The sequence below is a fragment of the Stenella coeruleoalba genome, assembly GCF_951394435.1.
Source record: "Stenella coeruleoalba genome assembly, chromosome: 12".
Lineage (NCBI taxonomy): Eukaryota > Metazoa > Chordata > Mammalia > Artiodactyla > Delphinidae > Stenella > Stenella coeruleoalba.
The window spans coordinates 74,908,635-74,932,515 of record NC_137158.1 but is presented as its reverse complement, the minus strand read 5'-3'; the positions used below and the strand labels follow the sequence as shown (position 1 = coordinate 74,932,515).

The 23,881-nt window shown below is 42.9% G+C and overlaps 1 protein-coding gene across 1 annotated transcript in view; it reads right to left on the bottom strand.

Moving 5' to 3' along the window:
* PPP1R14C (protein phosphatase 1 regulatory inhibitor subunit 14C) overlaps window positions 1-23,881 on the bottom strand; it is an 86,602-nt gene that overhangs the window by 2,673 nt on the left and 60,048 nt on the right. The window contains exons 2-3 of the mRNA XM_079939479.1: window positions 18,052-18,135; window positions 16,584-16,616 (exon numbers count right to left, since the gene is read on the bottom strand). Coding sequence (XP_079795605.1) covers window positions 16,584-16,616; window positions 18,052-18,135 — 117 coding nt within the window. The remainder of the gene's footprint in view (window positions 1-16,583; window positions 16,617-18,051; window positions 18,136-23,881) is intronic.

Genomic DNA, 23,881 nt, shown 5'->3' with positions numbered 1-23,881 from the left:
AAACACTAAGGAGGCTTCCTCTCCGTCACGGCCTCTGAAAACCAGCTCTCAGACAATCTCGCCTACCAATTACAACCCCTAGTCATAGCACCCAGACTAAATGGTCCCTGTGCTTCTCTCCAGCACGAAAACACAGTATGCTTAAATAGTTAATATTTTATTAGCCACCACGATTTCTTTTTTTAATAATCTTTTTGCTATTATAAAAATAACATGTGCTTTTTCTAGAAAACCTAGAAAATACAAACCAGCAACAATTACTCTTCAGAATGAACCACTATTAACGTATTTTCTTCTATGGAAATTATTTTTACCTAATTAAGATCATACTGTATAAATCTATCTTTTTTTCACTTAGCATTATGTCAAGGCTTTTTCCCACAACATTAGTCTTTTTAAAAATTAATTTTAATGGTTATACGGCCCTTTATTATGTGGATGTTCTGCAGTCTGCTCAATTCCTCCATCACTGGATATTTGGTTGGTTCCTGGCTTTTCAAAATGATAAATAATGCCACAATTAACATCTTTGTGTATAAATCTCTCCCTGCAATTTGGATTATTCCCTTTGGAGAGCTATCCAGTAGCAGGTCAAAGGACATAAACATTTTAATCACCACTGTTTCTGAACCTGGACACAATGGAATACACGGGAGGTAAAATGACACCCTATTTTAGTTTTCTGAACACTACTTTTATCTAATTTAAGAACTTTCTAAGATGAAATAATGTCAAATTTCCCCACTTATATTTTCCCCACTTATATTCAATTTTCATTTTGTAAAGTTAAATGCATTTCCTGTTGCCCCCTTTACCATGTGGTTTAAACAATACATAGGATACTGAGCATACAGTTTTAATTTCATTGTTTTTGCAATCTGTTACTCAAATGACTGCTGTGAAAATTTCAGCACTGGAGTGTAGTTTCCCTTTCCCTTTTTTTTTTTTTGAAGCAAAGGTCAAAATCACAAACCTTATCATTTATCTTAACTCTGGTCATATTTCTGCACTATTTTAATAACATGTTTTTCATAAAGACCATTATATAAAAATAAAGACTAAAATCACATAAGGAATAATGTACCCTAAACTATAGACCTTTCTTCTTCAAGAGAAAAGCGATTTGGTAATTTAAATCAAATTCAAATTTTCTCCAAAAATTGGTCATGCTGTACATAAATCTCAGTGATTAAAAAGTTTAAATAATGCATCTTATATTTATGATACATTGACATTAATGAAAAACTAATTTTAAGTTTTATAGTAATGCAATTTATATGTCTATAACTTAATATAACTGTATTGTACATATTTTAAACCATTCAATAAATTTGCATAATGAGATGCTCAGCTAAGTTAAAAACTAGCAAGACCAACATTGATTCTTCAGAGAAAAACTTGTAACACCACTTGCACAGAAGGATTCTGTTGATCACAGATGATTCTCAAAGAAGATTCAAGGATCTCTAATCAAAAATAATGGGCTTCCCTGGTGGCGCAGTGGTTGAGAGTCCGCCTGCCGATGCAGGGGACGCGGGTTCGTGCCCCGGTCTGGGAAGATCCCACATGCCGCGGAGCGGCTGGGCCCATGAGCCATGGCCGCTGAGCCTGCGCGTCCGGAGCCTGTGCTCCGCAAAGGGAGAGGCCACAACAGTGAGCGGCCTGTGTACCACAAAAAATAAAAAATAAAAAAAAATAACTGACTGATGGGTCTTGGCTTATATTACTCAAAGATACCTTATATAAGTAACAACATATCTCATTCACTTCCAAAACAGATCACCTGGACTTGGGTTGGGGACACTACTTTAGTCAAAGAAGGACTGCCCCTTTGAAGAAATGACTTCTGAGTTGCAACTTGAATTAATAAAGAGAGCCAGCTTGAAGAAGATCTGCGGTCTGGGTCATGGCACGTGTGCAGAGTCACTGCAGAGAAACAAGCAAGGAAGTGGGTGTTCCTCGTGCAGAAAGGCCAAGGTGAGCGTGATGGGCGCCATGCTGGAGGTGTGAGGGCTAGCTCACCAGGGCCTTGTAGGCCACAGTAAGGCCACAAGGGAGTATCCTTGGTGTAATGGAAGACCACTGGAGGCTTTAAGCAGAGAAGCAACATCGTCTGGTTAGGGTTTTAAAAGATCCCTTTGGCTGCTATGTGGAGAATGAGTTTTATGAAGACAAGAGTGAAAGAGAGATCAGTTTGGAGCTGTTGCAATGGTCCAGGCAAGGGATGCCAGTGGCTTAGAGTAAGTCCATGGAAGCCAAAATGGAAATAAATGGGTAGATCTGAGATCCATTTCAGAGGCAGAGCCTAGACCTTGCTGCTGGACTGAAAGTGGGAGTAGGTGCAGGGAGCAGGCACAGGAGCAAAGGAAATGAAGGTCACTGATCCTTAGCAGAACACTGGCAGAGGGTGGTGATGATTACTGAGATGGGGGTAACTGGAGGAAGAAAAAACAAGTTTACAGACTTGAGTTGCCTAGTAGGTACCTGAGGGTAAGTGTCAAGAAGTCAGATAAATGTAACTTCAGGTCTCAGCTCATGGCTGAAGACATAAATATGGGCATCACCAGCATCTAGATCAGTGGCTTTCACCTAAAAACAAAAACAAACAAAAACCCCTAAAAATCTCTATGTGATCTATCCATGGTTATAGCAACCTAGTACACAGAGATGCAAGAAGGAAACAAAAGTTTTCTGTAAAAACGTAACTTTTACTACATGTGAGATATTTTCTATTCTATTTCATCTTTTGAAAAAAACTACAGGTCAAGACCACTTAATGGTTACCACCCATAGTTTGTAAACACAATGATCTAGACCCAGGCTATTCAATACAGCAGCCCCTAACCACAGGTGGCTATTTCAATTTAAACTAATTAAAATAAATAAAAATTAAAATTCACTTCCTTGGTCACAGTAGCCACATTTCAAATACTCAATAACCATATACATCTAGTGGCTACCACATTGGACAATGCAGATATAGGATTTTTCCATCATCTCGGAAAATTCTATCGAACAGCACAAGATGACAATACTTGGAATCACAAAACCAGCTGAGAAAACTTTGGAGGAAAGTGTACATAGAGAGGAAGAAAAGGCCACAAGCAAGGCCAGAGGCCCTCTAACAAGTGAGGTCTGGCAAAAGAGTTGCAGCCAGCAAAGGACACCTTAAAAAGAAGAACCAATGAGACAGGGGAGAACTCAAGAAAGTGTGCTGTTTTAGTTTATTTTTAAAATGTTTAAAAAAATGTTTTTAATTGAAGTATAGTTGATTTACAATATTGTGAAGAAAGTGTGCAGCTAAAGCCAACAGGAGGAATTGCTGATGAGAGGTTGAATCAGTCAAAGACAGAGCTATTGGATTAGGCAAGAAAGGGGCCACTGTGTCCTGGAGGACAAGTTTCAGTAGAATGGTTGGGATAGAAGCTCTCAACACTAAAAGGATTCCAGGGACTTTTCTGTAAACAGCTTTATTAAAATATAATTGTTATGCCATAAATCAGGCATATTTAAAGCATAAAATTACTATGAGCATACCATCTGTACAGTGAACGTAATGGACCCATCCAATACCTCCAGCAGTTTCTTCATTCCCCTTGGCAATCCCTCCCTCCTCTCCCTATTCCTCCTACCCCAGGAGAACACTGATGTGTTCTGTCACTATAGATTAGTTTGCATTTTTCCTGAGTTTTCTATAAACAGAAACGTAACACTATATACTTTTTAGTCTGGCTTCTTTAGCTCAGCATAATTATTTTGAGGTTCAGTGATACTGTTGCATGTATTCGCAGTCCATTTCTTTTGTACTGCCAAGTGGCACGCCACTTCAGAGAAGTATCACAATTTGTGTACCCATTCACCTGTGGATGGAAATTCGAGTTATTCCCAGTTTGGGGCTATTACAGATAAAGTTGCTAAAACATCACGTACAAGTCTTTGTATGAAATATGCTTCCATTTATTTGGGGTAAATACCTAGGAGTGGAATGGCTGGGTCATTGATCTATTTATGTGTTTGTCCTCACACCAATACCACCGTCTTGATAAGTACAGATTTTTATAAGAAGTCCTAAAATCAGGTAATGTTAGTCAGCCAAAGTTATTAATCTTTTTCAAAACTATTCTAGGTCCTTTACATTTCCTTCATAATTTTAGAGTTATTGAGCTTGTAAATGCCTACCAATAAAAACCTGCTGGGTTCTCACTGAGACTGCATTAAATCTATAGATCAATTTGGAGAGAACTGACATCTTAACAATAATGAATCTTCTCACCCATGAAAATGGTATATCTCTACACCCATCTAAGTCTGGTTTAAGCAACATTTTGCGGTTTTCAGTGTACAAGTATTACACATCTCCTGTCAGATTTATTCCTAAGTATTCAATATTTCATATTTACATTATTGTGACTGGTATGCACTTATTTCAATTTTACATTGTTTGCTGCTAGTATAGAGAAATACAATAGATTTTTAAATATTTATCTTGTATCCTGCAAGCTTGCTGAACTCACATATTAGTTCTAGTAACTTTTTTGTACACTATTGGATTTTCTACATAGACAATCATGTTGTCTGTGAACAAAGACAGCCTAAGTGAGTATCAGCAGAAGAGAGGATAAGTGTATTATAGTATATTAATACATAAGAATGTTATTGCTTTTTTCGGGAAAGACCATTGCCCTGCATTTGCAGTACTTGCATTCTCTTGGGATTCCAAAAAACTTGATTTGGGGAGAGAAGAGAAGCCTCGCCTAACTTCTTTGCAGTTAACACTTAATGCTTTGGGGTCCTTTACTTGGCAAGGAGAGTTGGTAAAGTGAGTAATACACTATTTTTGGAAGATAAGCCTGGACAGTTTGAAAATGTTAAGTTTGGGCACAATTATTTAACCCTGGAACTGCACGTTAAAAGCCAGCAGAGTAATAGAATGTTCTGTTGCTCAGGTGCCCACTGAAACTTTTTTTTTCTTTTTTTTGCGGTACGCGGGCCTCTCACTGTTGCGGCCTCTCCCGCTGCGGAGCACAGGCTCCGGACGCGCAGGCTCAGCGGCCATGGCTCACGGGCCCAGCCGCTCCGCGGCATGTGGGATCCTCCAGGACCGGGGCACGAACCCGCGTCCCCTGCATCGGCAGGCGGACTCTCAACCACTGCACCACCAGAGAAGCCCTCGCCACTGAAATTTATAAGGAATTCCAGAAGACACTTGAGTGTGGGCAGGTCTGCTAAGATAGTATAGTCTCAGGACCTGGGAGGCCCGGCGACCCTTTCAGGTTTCCTATGAGGTGAAGACTTGTCATAATGACACTAAGATACTGGCCTTTTTTACCATTCTCAAATAAACAGAGGATTTTCTAACGAGTGGAAAGCAGATGCCCATGAGAACCTAGATGTCTTACTAAAGAGATCCATGTCGGTTTCTAATGTATTCATGAATTATAATAAAGATGACTATACACACTTTTTAAAATGTTACTGCACAGGAATGCAATAAAAATGAATAAACTAGAGCCTCCTGAATCAACATGGACAAATCTCACAAATCTCACGTTGGGCACAATAAGCAGGCTGAGAAAACTTGCAAAGTATCATTTATATAGTTAAAAAGCATGCAAGGTAATTCATGTGCACACTTGTCACTCCTACTTGGTTGCAAGGATCCAACTCCTCTTTGTTTTCCTAGCGTGGAGCTTAATACACAGGAGGTGCTCAGCAAAGGTTTGCAAAGTAAAGATATGTGTGTATGAAGCAATTAATTCATACGGCCGAGGCATTAAAGTGAAGTAGCAGAGAGAGGCAACCCAAGAGTCTTTGTATATCAGTGGGGGAGGGTGGAACTGTACAAAGTATCAACTGGCTCCAGCTACCATGGAGGAAGGTTCTAGAGGGTCTCCTTTCAGCCCTGGAACATTAGGCCACCTGGGAGAGTTAGGGAAAAGGAGAAGCACTTGGAGAAGAGCAGAGCCTAGGATGCTGGGGGTGGAGGGGTCAGGGAGGCATGTGCGCGCGCACACACGTACAGAAGAGATCAAAGAAGCAATAGAAAGAAAAGAAACATTTCCAGTGACCCTGGAAACCTGACTTTATATGACAGGCAGCCACCTGATTTACAGAGAGACTCCTAAGAGAGAAAGAAGCCAAAGTACACTTCTGAAGGGACCTGGCAGCATCACGAGAACACAAGGTCCCTCCTCGCTCTGGAGTTTTGGCCGTGTGGCGCTGGCACAGGGCACGGCCTCGCAGTGGCCATGAGCTCTTGTCCCGGATCCCTCCTGGGTCCCGCGGCTTTCAGCTGCCACCCCCTCCTGCCTGCTGGGGTCTGCGCCAGAGGCGGCAGATGGACGCGCATTTTGTAATTAACGCCATAGGCAGGCGTCTGGGACCCTTCCCTAGTCGCTCAAAGTGAAGTGATTCATCCGTGACACTCAGTGATGACACTGCTCTGCTTTAAGGAAGGTGGGTCCAACGGAAAGGGGGAAAAGGAGAAACCAGGGTATCACTGCAAGTCGCTGCTCTGTGCATGATTCAACCGCACTCGTGTTCTTTCAAGCATTTCAAGTCATTGGAAAAGATAAACAAGACAAATGGATATTACGCGGTAGCCCTTTGATTGGAAGTATTTCCTGACAAAAGGACTTTCCAAAGAAATGCTTAAAACCGCAGCTCGGTGAATGGTGCCACCCACCACAGTGATCGTGTAGATCATGCGAGCGCCGAACAAGGGCACCCAGCAGAACACTGGATGCTCTACCTACTTGCCAGAAAAATACCACCCACCCCTTCCACGGAGTACCAACCGGGGTGAGGAGAAACAGCAGGGGAGGGTTCTGAAGCCTGGGATCATGGGGGTCAGCGGCTTCCCCGTGTGCTGCCTCCTCTTTGTCACCCCAATCAATGCACTAGTCATTTCCTAAAAATGCACGTTCACAGGGCCCATCTGCCCCAGGTCCTGAGCCTCACTGCCAAACGACAGCAAATCAAGTCACCTCGCGCACGTTCTACACAGCTACCTGACGCTTCTTCCCAAAAGCCTGACATTCAACAAATGACATGGGAATCAGGCAAGTAGTGATCGGGTGGAGAAAGAAGAATTTCTTTTTTTTTAAATTGAGATGTAATTGACATATAGCATTATACTAGTTTCAGGAGTACGACGCAATGATTCAACATATGTATATACTGCGAAATAACCATGACGGTAAGTCTAGTTAACATCCATCACCACAAAGAGTTACGATTTTTTTCTTACGCTGAACACTCGTAAGATCTACTCTCTTACCAGCTTTCACACATACAATACAGTATTGTGAACTAGAGTCACCAGGCTCTATGAGAAGAACTTCTAGATCCAACAAAGATTAGATACGTGAGAACAATGGAAGGGTAGGTAGTACGTACCTCTTTTCAAACGTGATGGCAACACCTGAAAACTGTTCCAAATGGCAGAATGTCCTCACCCGAAGAACTGGCTAAGCATTTAAAAATCACACTGTAAACTTTCATTGGCTTGGATATCGGGGTCACACAGGAGGCCAAAAGGGGCACGCAGTGAATCAGCCCTGAGGAACACAGCTTCGGGGGCGACCCCATCCCTGTGTGATGCTGGGATTTGCTCCCCGCAGCCACTGGCATTATTCAGTACCACAAATGCCATCATCACTCATCACTGAAACACTTCACTTCCCCTGCTTTCTTGGGGGGAAGGGAGAGGGTTTACCTTCAGAGAGGTTCATTTGCTGGCAGGGCACACAGAACTGATCCTGTTTCTCATTATCTGAAAAGAGGTTTATGAATCTGCTTTGGGTGAGGGTTTCTGCCTACTGTGCTTATAATGACTTCTGCCAACATGAATTCCTGAAGGTCTTAACAGCATCCTGGTTTCCCCGCCTTCAACTTAAAACCACTGACACTATTCTATTTATTTTCTTGACTATCCACTATTAAAGATTAATTTGTTCTGCTGGTGAAAGCAGTCCCATTAATCTATTCTAGAGATTCAGACCACTGCTCTTAGATTAATTTATTTTGTACCCAAATTCTAACCTTGGTTTATATGCAGCGGAACAGTTCATTTGCCCTCACCAGATTCAACCTTACCGGCATTTAATTCTTCCTTCACTTACTAATGGGTTTCTCACAATCCGTACACTTGCAATTCCCTCAACGTAAGGTCCACATAAGTAATCCAACCACAGTAAATTATCAATGGGGTAAATTCAGCAAAATTATAATCTCCCACTTTATAATCACTAAAGAAACTACTTTCATCATGGGTCCCATTATCAATGAAGAACAATATTATTTACTACAAATACATGAATCTTGTCTAAATGAAAGAAACCCATTTCTGAACTGTTTGAGACTTGCTTCTTTGATTGTGACTCCCTTTGCTAAAGATATAGAAATCCAAAAGTCACGTGTCAAATTGTCTTTAACTCATATTTTTTTCTTCTGTCCATTTAAGTCTAAACACAAAAGAATGTAAAGCTGTTTTTAATATAGGGTTGATCAGCTTTTAAAACATGATCATTCATTCTGAATTTAATGGAAAAAGAAAAGGCCATAAAATCACAATCAATCACTGGAAAATGCCAACCATTTGAAGGTCCACTGCCCTTTAAAGCCTGTACCTCCTCCACCAAGTCTTTTATAAAATAACAATCATTAATTTCTTGCAGGGGGAGGTCAGAGGGGGGAAGCCTCCCAAAAGGCAAGATGCATGTGGCTCTTCCTATAATGGCGTCTCTTTCTTCTTTCCTAATGTTTTCTTGCAATTACTGTTATCATCATCATTATCATTATTCTCATGGTCATCCTGCTTCTAAGAGTGTAGTAAAGAATTTAACCTTGCCCTACAGGAGGTCTGGTCTTTGCCCTAGAATCCCAGGTGGCAAGCTCTAAATCCTTGGAACGCCTCCCTGATAAAAGTGCCTTTGTTTACCCGGGGACCTTGGGCCATGCGAGAGAGTCTAACAGTGTGATTTCGGGGGCGGGGGGGGGGGGGTGGGGGGACGACGCACTTCAGGTCATGTGGTATCAGCTCTATATCCCCAGGGTCTGGAGACTGAGGTTAGCTACATGCACAGTCAACCATGTCTACGTGTCCAGGTCCCAATAAAAACACTGGACTCCCAGGCTCAGGTGAGCTTCCCTCATTGGCTACTCTGTACATAACACACACATCACAGCTGAGGGAATCAACACTGTCCATGACACCACGGGGAGAGAACAGTCTGAGGCTCTGCATTTGCATTTCCTGGATTCCGTCCCATATATCTCTCCCCCTGGCTGATTTTAACCTGTAGCCTTTCACTGTAATAAAACTTAACTGTGAGTATGACAACTTTAAGTGAGTTCTGTGGGTCCTTCTAGCAAACTGTCAAACACGAGTATGGTGTGGGGACCTTGGAACTTGCAGTTGGTGTCAGAAGTGAGGACGGTCTTGGGGACCATTCCCTAACACTGCAGAGTGCTGAGTAAGACCAGGAAATAAATGCAGAGTTTTGCTCCATGATTACATGTCTTTGGCAAGCTTTCCTAATATTTCAGGGTTGATTTTCCTCAATAAAGACAATCAGAATCAGATTTATAAATACTCCGAAGTAGAGCTTGTGCTCACCTAGTAAGAATTAAGAGAAAGGCAGTGAGAAGAAGACAGCACAGGATGTCGGCTCAAAATGTGTCCAAATGCCAGCTCCAGCACATCCTGGCTCTTTTCCCCTGGTCAGAGGAGGCCTAATGAACGTGTGTGAGCAACTGACATACTGGGACTAAAATCCTTTGGGCCACAGGTGAAGCTTCCCATGTTTCTGGCTAATAAATCCCAACTCTTTATTATTTACCTGTCTAATTACACTAAGACATAATTAGGCTCTCATCGCCAATGGCTCCAACCACTAGAATGTCATTCTCATTGATTTGGGTCTTTCTTTGTAATTTCCCAATTCTCACTTTTCAGAAACATCGTTCTGAAGGTGACAGCTTTCAAAGGGTAGGTTTCCCTGCATGTAGCCTGCCTCTTCTGCTTTTTCTAGCAGAGTACAGATCCCCTAAACTCACTCTCCATTAAGCAACTGGTTCCTAACTTAGAGAACCATGGGATAAGCTGACACCCTGGCATTTCTGTCCTTTTATTCCTATTTTAATATTCTTTGAGCATTGAAATTCTCACCATAGTTGGCTGTGTCCTTCTAAGAGATTGTTTTTAACAATCACATATTCACTAGCCTAAGTCCCTAGATTAGTTACGGGCATGCAGATTTCAATAAACATTTGTTGAGCAAATGAACAAAGAGAACATAGCAAAATGCCGAGCCATGCCTCCTCCAGTCATTCACCCAGCCTCTCCCAGTTTATATTTTCTCTCTGCTGCAGTCGGCTCAGTGATCAGGGGCTGGGAGTACTTCCATGTACACATAAACTGAACAATATTTTAAACGACAGGTTAAGATGTTAAATGGGAAAAAAAAAGATGTTAAATGGATAGAGGACTGACGTGAGTAGTATGAGTTGACAATGGCCATCACCAAAGCCTGTCAGGAAAGTACGATGCAGTGACCGTGACACCAAAGCAAAGGAGAATCTGCCTTCCTACCACCAACACAGGACGAACAATAGAGCAGGCCAGCCTTTTTGAAAGCTCTGGTCAATTCCTATGTGCAAACAATAATTAGATGTCCTTCTTCTGTACCGTCACATGGCATGACATTTCCATGACCCAGCTGACTACTGGAATTCAAAGATGCCTTTCACCACCTACTCACAGACTGAGTCATCCTGAGTGAACCCCTGATGCATATCAACTTACAGGCTTTGATCGCTAAGATGATAGGTAGTACCTCGACCTCCATATAACAGAAAGGAAATAAATCAGAAAGAAAACTCCGATGTTTATCAGAGAGCAATGGCACAGCCCCCTTTAACTATAAAAAGAGGCTTCTAGAAGTCCACAGATAGAACTGGCAACTCCCTTAACAGATGGTAAGAGAGATGCCCTCAAGCCCATACTACGTGCATTTTTCTGTCCACCACCCCAGTACAATGGAAGCGCTCCTCCGTGATCCTGAGATTTGGAAACCATGCAAAGTAAGAGTGAGAAATAAGAAAAGAAGCTCCTCTCTAGCCTGGCTAGCTGGCCTCGACATCCTTCTCCCTGATTTCTACAATGTCCACTAGGATCCTTCAAATCCAAGTAATAACCAAAACAAAATTACTCCTTTTCTACCTTTAGAAGAAACATCCTTCTTCTACCTTTAAATCAGCTCTATTTTAATATCAGCTACATCAGAAATGGCATTTGCTCAAGGGGAAAAAATTAAAACACCATTCATACTAGTTAATCACTAATCTGTTAGTGTGGTGACCACAATTATACTGCTGTGTTTTCTAAAGGGTCTAAGTCAGGAAATATTTAAATGTCAAGGGTCCACAGTTTGGAATATGAATCAACATGGGGACACATGAATATGAATCAACATGGGGTCCCTTTCTTATTAGCCAGGGACCCACACACAATGAAACCGTGGAGCCACAGTCTGTGACAGAAAGTGACATGCCAAAACAATATCACTTCTGTGAAATCAGCAGCTTCTTTAAAGTCTGCTCTTCAAATTGAATATCATTATCAGTGAATTTGGGCATGTTGCGTATTTAATATGTAATGGAGTAGCACGGCCTTACATGGAACCAGATTCAACTGGCATGTGTCAAGCTCCATGTTACTTGCTTTCCTATGTACCCTGACTTCTCCACTTATTTACTATGTCACCTGATGCAAATCATGCAGCCTTCTGTGTCTCACATTCTCTAGCTGACGATCATAGTGCCAACCTCACAGCTCCGTTGCGAAGGTGAAATGAGTTAATACATGTGATTAGATCAGTGCCTGGCATGTGCTCAGTAATGACTGAGCTGTTATTATCATTGTTGTTGTTGTTGTGGCTAAGAGAATTATCATTGCAAACAGCCCTTACTAAAACCCAGGGAGGTGGTTATGATTACCTCCATTTTTATAAAGGAGGAAATGGAGGCTCGGAGACGTTGAGAAAATTGCTTAAAGTCACACACGTTTGCTGCCGGTGCTGGTGTAAGACTCTTGATTCAAAGCCCAGCCTTCTTTCCACCCCTCACTCCCCACCCCAGCCTCTGCAATGAGACTATAAATAGACGTGTCTGATTCCGCAAAGATGGCTTCCTTACATTTCTAACTTCAAAGTGGCATAATAATTGTATGTAAAATTCTTTTGATCAAAAAAATAGCACCTCCAGAGAAGACGACTTGAAAAAGAACATCATTAATTTGTTAGGCATTTAGCTGAGATAAGACAAAGTCCTTTAATGTCCTAAAGGTCTTGCCGAGTCAAGCAGCTTAGGAAGACTGGCAGGATAGAAAGAAAGAGCACAAGATCAGGTGTCAGAAACTCAGGGATGAGTCCTGGCCTCTCTGCTCACTGCCATGAGGTCTTAGACAAGGTATGCAAGTTCTCTACTTCAAGTGATGGTTGTGAGGATTAAATAAGATAATGCTTTTCCCCCCTCAATCTGAACTCTAGAGCTCTGGGGAAACACAAGCTATTATGTTTATCATCACAATCCCAGGGCCAGTAAAATCTGTTTCTTATGCACGTAAGCTCAAAGGCAAAACTACCCAAACTTTTCTGAAATTATTCTTTAATAGATCAATGACCTTGACTGAAATTCCCCAGCATTTGACACCACTTCCATTCCTAGAAACCATGAGCTAAACAAGGAACACGAGAGGCTCACTCGTAAACTCCAGCGCTTTTTCCTTCTTTCTCCCTTTGGAACTCTGAGAGCATTCAAATACCATATCCTTTCATCTCATAAGCCTCCTTACAGAGACCGGATGAGGAACGCTTTTGTTCCAGGAGGACAAGACCTTGCATTTCATCTAACTGTTGTGAATGAGTGTAAATATTTTTCTCCCTAGACACTGCAAAACCTCGAGGGAGAGGGGGACTCATGCATATCCAACCTTTCTCACCTAAACACCAAAACATGAACTTCTCCACCCAGAAGAACTGAAGAAAAAGGGAATGATAAAGTGAGTAAATGGCACGTCTACACCCACCAGTCCGGATCTACTCTCAGCTGCAATCCCCCACCCCCTCATCACGTGTTAATTCATCAGCATATAATCCGTCACTTTTCCTGACTACAACCCCACTAAGCTTGTCTAACCCTTCACAACAATTTGCTACTGCTCTCCAAATACCTAATTGTTTTAACTCTTACCTTAATTTCCCAACTAACTATAAATAAAGGAGTTCTAGTCCCCAAAGAATTCAATGGTGAGGTCTTCTGCCACCTTCCCATCCTTACTTCCAAAAAGGCTGAAACCGGATGATCAACCCTCAGATAGGAGTTAACAGGATCAAACTCTTAAAAAAAAAAAAAAAAAAACTCCAGAAAAAAAGATGTCCAAATAGTGACAGTATGAGGAATCCCCCTGCTCCATACACACACACACTGAAAAAAATCTGATTTGCAACCTGGTCACTCCATGGTGAGACCCACCAATGGACAAGCTGTGCTCACACAGATTCCAATCAGTGTACTGGGTCCTAACATTCAAACATGGGTACACGCCCCAGAATCACTAAAGACAGACAAAAACAGACAGAAAAAAAGGTGATTCTGAGAAAATGCAGAGGGCAGAATAATCTTGAAAACAAAAACAAAGAAAATAAAACATTTGACTGATATTCTCAAAGGAAAAAAAAAAGAAATGAGTGTATCCATAATATAAGAAGAAATACTAAAATGAAATAGTAGACAGTGATTTAAAAAAAGAGTTCTTAGATATTAAAAATAAGATAGCTGAAATTTTTAAATATCAGTAAAAAGGCTAGAAGATAAAGTCAGGGAAATCTTTCAGAAAGTAGAACAAAAGATCAAGGAGATGAAAAACAGAAGGGAAAAGATAAGAAATTAGAGGTCCCATCCAGAAGGTGAAACATCTACATAACAGGAGAGCCAAAAATATAGAATACTGAGGGCAAAAGTAATAAATGATAAAAGGCAAGTTTTGAAGAACTGAAAGGCATAAATCTTCAGACTGAAAGAGTTTACAAGGGTGGGAGGAATTGGGAAATTGAGATTGACACACATACACTATTGATACTATGTATAAAATAGACAACTAATGAGAACATACTGTATTGCACAGGGAACTCTATTTAATGCACTGTGGTGACCTAAACAGGAAGGAAGTACAAAAGAGAGGGGATATATGTATATGTATAGCTGTTTCATTTTGCTGTACAGTAGAAATTAACACAACATTGTAAAGCAACTATATTCCAATAAAATTTAATTTAAAAAATAAATAAAAGAGCTTACAAAGTACCCAGCATATGAATAGAAAAGGACACACACTAGAGCGTATCACTGTAAAATTTCAAAATATGGAGATAATCCTAAAAGTTAACTGAAGGGAAAAGAATAGGTCACCTACAAAGGTCTGAGAATGGAAAAGGCATCAGATGTCTTAACAACAGAAGTAATACAACAGTAGAATAATGCCTTTAAAACTGATTTTTAAAAATGAATTTTATTCTAGAATTCTACACCATCCAACCTATTGATGAAGATACATTTTCATATATGCAAGGATGGAAAAATTTACCTTTTATGCATCCTTTCTCAAAAAGCTACTGGATGATGTACTCCAACTAAAATGAGGAAGACTGGGATTTAAGAAACAAAGCATCTGAACAGAACTTTCAGGACAGTAGCTACTCAGGAAACCCAGAGAATAACTTCTCCAGATTGTTGCATAGGGGCTCCAGGAAGAAAGCCTGGCATGGAGGAATAGTAATTATATGTTGGAGCGTACAAAAAAAAAATTACAAGTTTGACAAAGATTCTGGAGAGTTTAACAAAAAATATCAATAGGCACTAGACAAAAATAAATGACAAGGTAGTTATCAACTCCAGGAAAAACAAATGACTATACAAGAAAGGAGCAGTGGTCATACTTCACTGTTTGACTTAGCAGTGAAAACATTTGTTTAAATCATAATATTATGCACCTTGACTACTGATTTAAACTAATACTCTAATGTAACTTTATTGAGGGGATGGAGGGAAATGAATTGTGTGGAGCGTGAGGGATCTATCATATTTCCTCTTAAGTCAAGAAGTGAAAAAATAAGCAGTAAATGTATATTTAGGAATAAAAGAGTAAATAGCAGAGAAACAGCCAAAATTGTTGTTGTATAAAAATATATAAATATAGTATGTAAATATAAAATATACACCTCTAGGGAAGGGGACTAAGGAGTGGGAAAGACACTCCTACTTTTTCTTCATAAGCCTAACAGTATTTTCAGCTTTCAAAATTATGAATATGTATTACATTGATTAAAAAATATATTTTTAATAACTAAAATTTAAAAATCTCTATGAATACAGAATGTAATCAATATAAAGGAAAACTGGAGATTGTTAAGAATAAAGCTCAAATAAGTAACTGACCTCAAAGCAAATTACCCTAAAGCCCCACACTCATTTAAATGTTACACACTCTTAAAAGCATGCTTTCCTCTCACTTTGTAATTATACCACTTCCAAAAAACAGAAGTCCTACCATCATTGCTTTAATATTGCAAACAGACTACAAAACATCTGATGGATCTTCTAATGTCTCTGATTTATCGCAGGAACAAACTGAAAGTACCTCTTTTACCAATATATTCATAACTGATCAAATTCTTAATTTGTACACTGCTCAAGCTTTTGGTCATTAGAGTATACATTAAATGCTTTGCTCTAATCAAACTAACATCTATTGTTTTTTACATTAATACTTACACACTTGACAAATATCCAAACAAATAAAATGTATCCTTCCAATCAAGGCAATCGCTCAATTGTGAATGACAGAATCAGCTTTAAGCTTTAAAAAAATACATACCTATACACTAATAGAATGTATTCTCCAGTTATAAATCTAAAACTTTTACTGAAATGATTCCAAACCCTCTCACAATTTCCTCTGAAGTTTGGCTTTTATATAAAAGCAGGCAACACACCCAATTCCATTAGTTTTAGGTCTTCCGGAACCAGACGTGCTGAGGTTTACAAATAAGCAAGTTAGTATTATTCAAACCCGTGAGGGTTTCCCTGGTGGCTCAGTGGTTAAGAATCCGCCTGCCAATGCAGGGAACACGGTTCGATCCCTGGTCTGGGAAGATCCCACATCCCCCCCGGAGCAACTAAGCCTGTGCGCCACAACTACTGAGCCTGTGCTCTAGAGCCCGTGTGCCACAACTACTGAAGCCCGCGTGCCTAGAGCCCATGCTCTGCAACAAGAGAAGCCACGACAATGAGAAGCCCACACACCGCAACCAAGAGTAGCGCCCGCTCACTGCAACTGGATAAAACCCACGTGCAGCAAGGAAGACCCAACGCAGCCAAAAATTACTTAATTAATTAAAAACAAACAAACAAACACATGCCCTTCACTTATGGATAATAATGGCTACTTAGTATACACATAACCACCCCGATTTAATAAAAACAAATTCAAACTTGGCATTTAGGAAAAGTAATTTGTTTACCTCTGTTGGTTTGTAGCAGTCTACGAGAGCTTCCTAGAAGGAAATACACAGAAGTTTTAATATTCAGTATCATTTTAAAAGTGAAGTCAAAAATCATTTCATCTTTATAGTATTATTCTTAACATGGTAAATCAATTTTTCATATTGACTACCTAGAACCACACTTTATTTCAGCATTTGTTGGTCCTCTGAAGATACAAAAAGTCCTCTGAAGATACAAAGATACAAAAAGTACCCTTCCTTTGCAGGAATGCCTTGCACTCTTCAGAATACACACACACACACACACACACACACACACACAGAAGCACACACACATACCCGTCCTTCTGGCTGCCAATGTGGTTAATAATGAACTGGATACACTTAAGTTGAGACAGCCTGTAAGAGATGGTGACAATCACACTGGACGTGAAGAGTGAGAGCCTGGCTGTGATTTAACCACAGAGTAGCCTGTCACACCTCAGCAGGCTTTGGTTGTCCTCCCCTGGGAACCAAAGGGGGTGACCTGATGGCAGCCAAAGCCCCTTTCAAGTTCTTTCTTTTAAGAAAAATATTTTATGTCATTACATTTTTTATAGAACTGGTGCCTGTTTTTTTGTTTTTTGTATTGTAACTTTCAGAACTAGGATGCTATCTTCTCCCAGCTAAATTTACCAACAAGAGATAAACATTAAGCTGAGACTGTTCACCACTCAAGAGACACTAGCAACTGTTAACACATTAAACACATTCGTATGTGCCCTTTACTTGCCTTTAGTGATCATTTGCCATCAGTGATAACTGACAGCCATTAACGGTAGATATCAGTGAACATTAAGAACAATGGCAGGTCAAAGGTTAATTGGTTTTAGAAACTCCCAAATGCAGATTTAAAAATGATAGATTTGACTTCCTTCGGGGAAGGGAAATAAATAATTTATTGCTCTGGACAAAGGAGACATGGGGCATCTCAACATCCATTGTATCAGGCGAGCATACTCCAATAAAGGTTATTTTATTAAACAGAATTATACAGTAAACAATCTTATCTAGAAATTAATTCCATGAATGATATAATCCACAACTGCAAGACCAGAAGCCTGAGCTTAGATACTCCAGTTCCAGCTCAGCCCCTCTCCTTCTCATATAACTGTGGGACGTCACTTCCTTCTCTGGCAAATGGATCTTTGGAGAGAAGAAAGAAAGAACCATCCTTCTTGGAAAGAAAGAACCATCTTTCTCCCAAGAAGTTAAGGCTGGAGAAACTCATATCTGTAAGGTGCTTTAAGAACTGACTATAGTCAAGACCGGCCTTATCACCAGAGATGCAGTTTGTGAGGGTGAATACTCAGCATCCCATTGCTTTCTCTCTGCAAGCGGCCATTGCCCGAGTGCCGCCCCGGGGCAGAATCAGTGCAAGCCAGCTCAGGAGACCCAAGTGGATTCAAGCATCCATCAGAGGTTCTAGATTTTGAGTGCTGCTTACCCGTAATTTTAAAGCTCTCTCTTCTTCACTGTCTGCATCAAGAAGATCGTCAATGTCAATTTCCACATCCGGCATTTCTTCTTCCTGGGGGGCAAATGTGAAAGCATTCTGTTTAGTGAGATACTACATTGTATTGAACCAATTTAGTTCAGTTATATAGATGCGTTGACAATTAAGGGGTGGGGGGATAAAGAGACTAGGAGGAGGGGGAGGAAAAGAAGAAGGAATGGGAAGTAGGAGATAGAGAGAGAGGCGGAAACAGTAGAAAAAAGGAAGAAGAGGTGGGAAGGGGAAGGAGGGAAAAGGAACCGAGGGAGGAGTAGGGAGCAAAGGAGACATAAGAGTCACAAAGCGTAGAAAGTAACGCTATTTCAAAAATGACGATTTTCTACTTTCTGGCAAAAAAACCTGCACATCTGAGTATGTAATGGGGGATTGGCAGATTATAGGAAGAGTAGTGAGACTTGCAGTTTCCTGCCCAACATCTACCCTTCCCTGATCTTTTTTGGGGGGAGAGGGGAGGTCCGCATCTCCCTTCCTAGCTCTGGGTCTGGGAAAACCTGAGTGTGCCACGCATTTCTGAGGCAGGGCTCTTGGGTCAATATCACCCCAATCCCAGTTACAGACTCAACCGAGACTAACGGGGGTTCTGGGAACAGAAGCTCTTTCAATAGAAGCGTCCCTGCTGGAGAGCCAGCTGAGGAAGCCTGTAACCTAGAAACTGCCGGCAACAATCATGCAACCACGAAGGGAGAGCCTGACTCACAGTGGGCAGAGTGGGGAGAAGTACGGAAAGAGGGTTCTGGATAACGTCACCGAGTCAAACCACTTCTGAAGCCCACCGACATGCTAGTAAAGCCCCGTTATTATGAGTCAAGTTTCATATTCCTGCAGCCAAAGACATCCAGTCCATAACAGAGGGCAGGAAAGTCCAGCTGCAATGCGGTGACAGACCTCACTGATTTGGAATCTGCAGCTCCAACCCACAGTAGGTCTTGGCTACCTCGCATTCTGTCTGTTACCTGATCTTCCCCACATCTCTGAGAACGTTGAGAGAAAATCGCATTTAGGACAGGGCTGTAATTTTGCATTTCCCCTTCCCACGAGGAGTCACCTGCAGGCCAACTCGTCCCAGCCACAGGGATGGCCAAGGAGTGTCTGCAGAAGCCATGGAGAAACCTGTGTGGGGGACACCTGTGCGGACCCCTGGGCTTAGCCGCTCTGTGCCAGCTGTGTTGTCTGGTCTTCAGGGGCAAGGCTGACCTTCTGAGAACGTCCTTTCTAGTAAAATGCATTTACTAATAGTGCTCAACCATTCTCTTTCCTGCTCCAACACAAAAGTGACGACCCAAGTGTTTTGAGAAAACTGAGGAATATTATACACCACTGTGAATAATAATAAGAAATATATATATTGGTCTCTGCCTCCAGTTCCTGACACAGAGTTCCTAAAACCCTTGTAAATAGAGGTGCTGACATGTTTCTTTACTACGGTGAGATATGCAATCCACACTGGAAAGCTCAGATAAAGCAGAAGGAAAACTGAACCCAAAGCAGAGGGGCAAGTCTAACATCTTAGCCTTATTAAGGTTAAAATCTCTTTTAAAAGTTTTAATAATAATACTAACAAAAAATGGGAAAAAGAAAAGCATATCTCCTGGGCTTCCCTGGTGGCGCAGCGGTTGAGAGTCCGCCTGCCAATGCAGGGGACGCGGGTTCGTGCCCTGGTCCGGGAGGATCCCACATGCCGCGTAGCGGCTGGGCCTGTGAGCCATGGCCGCTGAGCCTGCGCGTCCGGAGCCTGTGCTCCGCAACGGGAGAGGCCACAACAGTGAGAGGCCCACGTACCGCAAAAAAAAAAAAAAAGAAAAGCATATCTCCTTAGAAAATTCAAATGATCTTAGAACTAGGAAAGAACACTTCTTACTGGAGAGTAGGGATAGGAGTAAAACTAAAACAGAGTCACCTGGCTTCCGAGGATATCAGGAAAACGGTACAGGGGTGGAGGTGTATCTGCCTATGGGAATATTTGACAGTATGTACCAGGCCCTGAGACATCTACATATGGCAATGGACACAGCATCACTGCCCTCCGCTTAGATCCGGCTGAGCGGCTGTGGCTTTTCCCTCCTTCACTAGAAGCCATCCATCCCACACTTTCATCCAGCCAGTCTGTCTCTCAGACTGGCACAGAGCTGCTGTTTCAAATGAGATGCCATTTTTAAGCCCCCTCCAGGGCAGAGCAGGGAGATGGGTACAGATGTGGCCTCCATCACGGGGGAGGATGCTGGAGGATCCCAAGGCTGTACTCCATTCAGGAAGGATGCTGCGCAGTGCTTCCCCGTATGGGTACCAGCCTCCCTGGCGACTGCGTCCCCTCCATCCTGGCATTCTCTTGCCCCAATGTGGCCTATGCCCGACTTCCTATTTTGTGTATATTTGGAATTGTGGCTGAAAGTAAGACTGCAGGGGGAGAGGGGAGTCATTTGGGGAGCCACCAATAGTGGTACAGCTCTCAAGGGTCTGCCAGACTTTCCACAGTGAAAGGACCAGTGGGAACTGAAACACCAGCAAAGAAACTCACTGGATTGTAGAACAACTGGCAGCCCATGAACACAGATTGCAGCTGGGAAGCTGCAGTGTGGATAAATCACACATGGACCACGTGGACCCTCCCCAGGCCAAAGAAGGCTGAAGCCACAGCCATCCAGCCTCTGGAGCAGCGCCGGGCACACGTTGTGTGTGTATTCTAGCAAAAGTGGCTCAAGACTAATTCACCTACGTCTATGGCTTGGCGTGGCTTTAATAACCACCGTGTGAGGTCAAAATACCCAGAACCGATTTCAGCTGACTCTGTTCAAGAAAAGCCAAGCAAAAGCGATAAACCCACAAGTATCAATCTGTGTAACCGTCTATACAGCCTCCCCCTAAGTTCCCCCGCTCCTCCCCCAAAACCGTCATTTGGGTTCAGCATTTATACGTGGTTTGGGCACCAAGTATGTATTTATGTCACGGTTTAATGAAATCAAGCAGAGGAAGCAGGTTGTAGAAACTGTTCAAGTAATCACAGCTAAGGGGAGCTCTGTGTCTGCTGTTCTGAAAGGAAATAAAAGAATAAGCGAACAATGCCCCCAGCAGAACAGCACAGCCACGGGTTTCCCTGCAAACACCGTTCAGCTTTGAAGCCCGGCCAAGTTTGGTCAAACAGGCTTTTACTTGCATAGCAGAGTCGCACCCACGCAACAGCTTCTGCAATTAGGTGTCCTCTCAGCACGACTGCACTGGGCTCTCCCGCAGGCGCTGACCGCATCTGACCCATTTTTCCCAACCCTTGAGGTCCGGGCTGTATTTCAGTTTAAATTCGCTAAGATGAACTACAGTTAAGAATCCAGTTCCTCAGTCACCTTAGCCACGTTTCAGGGCTCAGTTGCCACACGTGGCGAGTGACTGCTGCACCAGACACGGGGCCTTTCACACCGCTGGACGGGTCGGCCCTTGAGTCCACTCACCCTCTGGCCCAGACAAAGCAAAGCCTCCTCCCCTCTCAAAGGAGCTTGACAGGAATAAAGAAAACAGCTAGCATCGCAAGGTCACTACCAGGCCCCAAGGGCATGTGGCGGGGAAACCCTGGGCTAGGCTCGATGCGAAACAAGTATTCACTGGCTGAGTAATTACAACAAATCACTAGACATCGGCATTTTCTCCCAACCTATGAGCTTCTCATTACCCCCACCCACTTCTCTCAGAGGCCAGGAGGAGGTCAGGCTCAGCCAGGAGCGTGGAGCAGGGTGGGTTCTGCAGGTCGGCGATACTGAAACCAAAGCCCCACTGAGGACATAGAGATGGGGGTCATGGAGGTGCACGTAGGCAGAAAAGACCGATCTAGTATCCAGCATAGAATCCTGTGTATATGTGGTATTAAATATTTTTAACGAGTGCAGCAATAGTCCAAATTCAATTGTTCTCTTGAGCTCTATCTTCTGTATAAAGCAGTATCACTGAATAACCTTGGTGACAGATCAAATCACTTACCAGGGAGTGACTACACCCACAGCCTACTCTGGGGGATTTCCCCACGTTAAAAATAGATCTGCAAACGGGGCTCTGGTGACAAAAACGAAACAACCTCTTAGGAGTGGCTGGGGTAAGTCACCAGCTAACAGCATCCTATATTCACCTTCCTGCTGATACCCACAGAACGAGGCCCTTGACCATGTCTGTGCATCTCTCTGGTTGTACGGCGTTGAGCATCCACCATACACGAGCACTGTATCAACACTGTGAGGCCCTGCTCTGGAGGGGCAGCCGAAGCATAGAAACAAATGATATCCAACGGCACCAAAAGACAGAGACAAACCCAAAGTGCTTTATGATTAAGGAGGGGGCAGGCGGGGAGGGTTTCACAGAGGAGAGAGCATGTAAGCTGGCCTTGTGGAACGGCAGGATTTGGATAGGTTCAGACGGGGAGAGAGAGCACGCAAAAGAGGCAGAATGATATACCCAGAAGGCAAAATACAAGGGCTGTTCTAAGTACAGGGTGTAGAAAGGTCCTTGGCCTGGGGCTCAGACAGCTCTGGGCTATGAATATTAATGACTATGAAAGCCAGAATGAGAGCTGAGGCAGGTGGGGGGCTATAAGGAGTAGTGAGGAGTGCGGCAAACAAGAGAAAGCATGCCCCAAGGAAAGGCAGCAAAGAGCAAAACAAAACAACCCTCCATTTCCAACTCTTGTAACCTTTTAGGAACACGTGCTCTATGCTGCCAGATTTTCCAACTTTTCAGAAAACCTGAAAATACAGATTTTTAATGCTAAAATACCTTTTCTTTTTTAAGTTGGTTTACAACTCTTTAAAATATTGTGAAAGACAAACAAAATCCATCAGCCTTCATGCTGCCAGTTTCTCCTCAGCCTGCAGAGACTGTAGCCCATGAGGGCTCCAGAGCAAGGGTGGGAAATGCTGGGAGAGCTGGCCCAGCAGCAGGGCCCCGGGAACGAGGAGGGGGCAGGGGAGGCTGCTGAGACGTGGCCATCCCGTGGGAGGTATCAGGGCCTGGATGCCAGCGGTGGCAAGAATGGAAAGATTTTAAACAGGAAGGGAAAAGGGGTGGAATGTGGAGATGAACTGGATGTTGGAGGAGGGAGAAGGGAAAGGTAGAAGGAAGGTGCAGGTTTTGAGCCCGTGAGGTTTTGAAGAAACATGCAGTGACAGAGAGCATGCCTGGGACCTCGAAGACACTCATAAACCAACAGGCAGTTCAGAGGGAAGCCACCTCCAGCAGCCACTGACCCTATGCAGAAGGGGGACCCCACGCTGCCACTGCACAGGGACACACGGTAGCGCCGAGGGCCAGAGGCACAGCCCCGCGCAGGCAGGACCTCAGCCGGGCCTGCAACCACCCGGGGCCCAGGCACCAGGATGCAGTGGTGCAACAAGTATTGTGCTCCCGAAACAGACGGCCTGCGGTGAAAACACACATGCACACTCACACACACTTCCAACTCGCCAGAAAATCCACACCACGAACCCCGTCAAGCGTGGCGTCAGCTGTTAAAAAAATACAAATGCTCGCCGATCTCCACAACAGTGAAGGGGGCAGGAACGCTAAAACAGCTTGAAAACGGATGATGGTTTCCACGCTCCACAACACACAGCTTAAGGGCTCCCCGAAAGTGACAGCGGCTCCCAGTTCTCTGTATCTCTGTCCCAAGATATGGACGTGAAGGACCGTGAGATTAGAGTGCGGTGGACACCGTGGCAGTGAGGGAGAAACGTGGGCAGCAGGGGTCGGGGTCGGGGGGCACTGGCCTATTCTGACAGCCCACACTCCC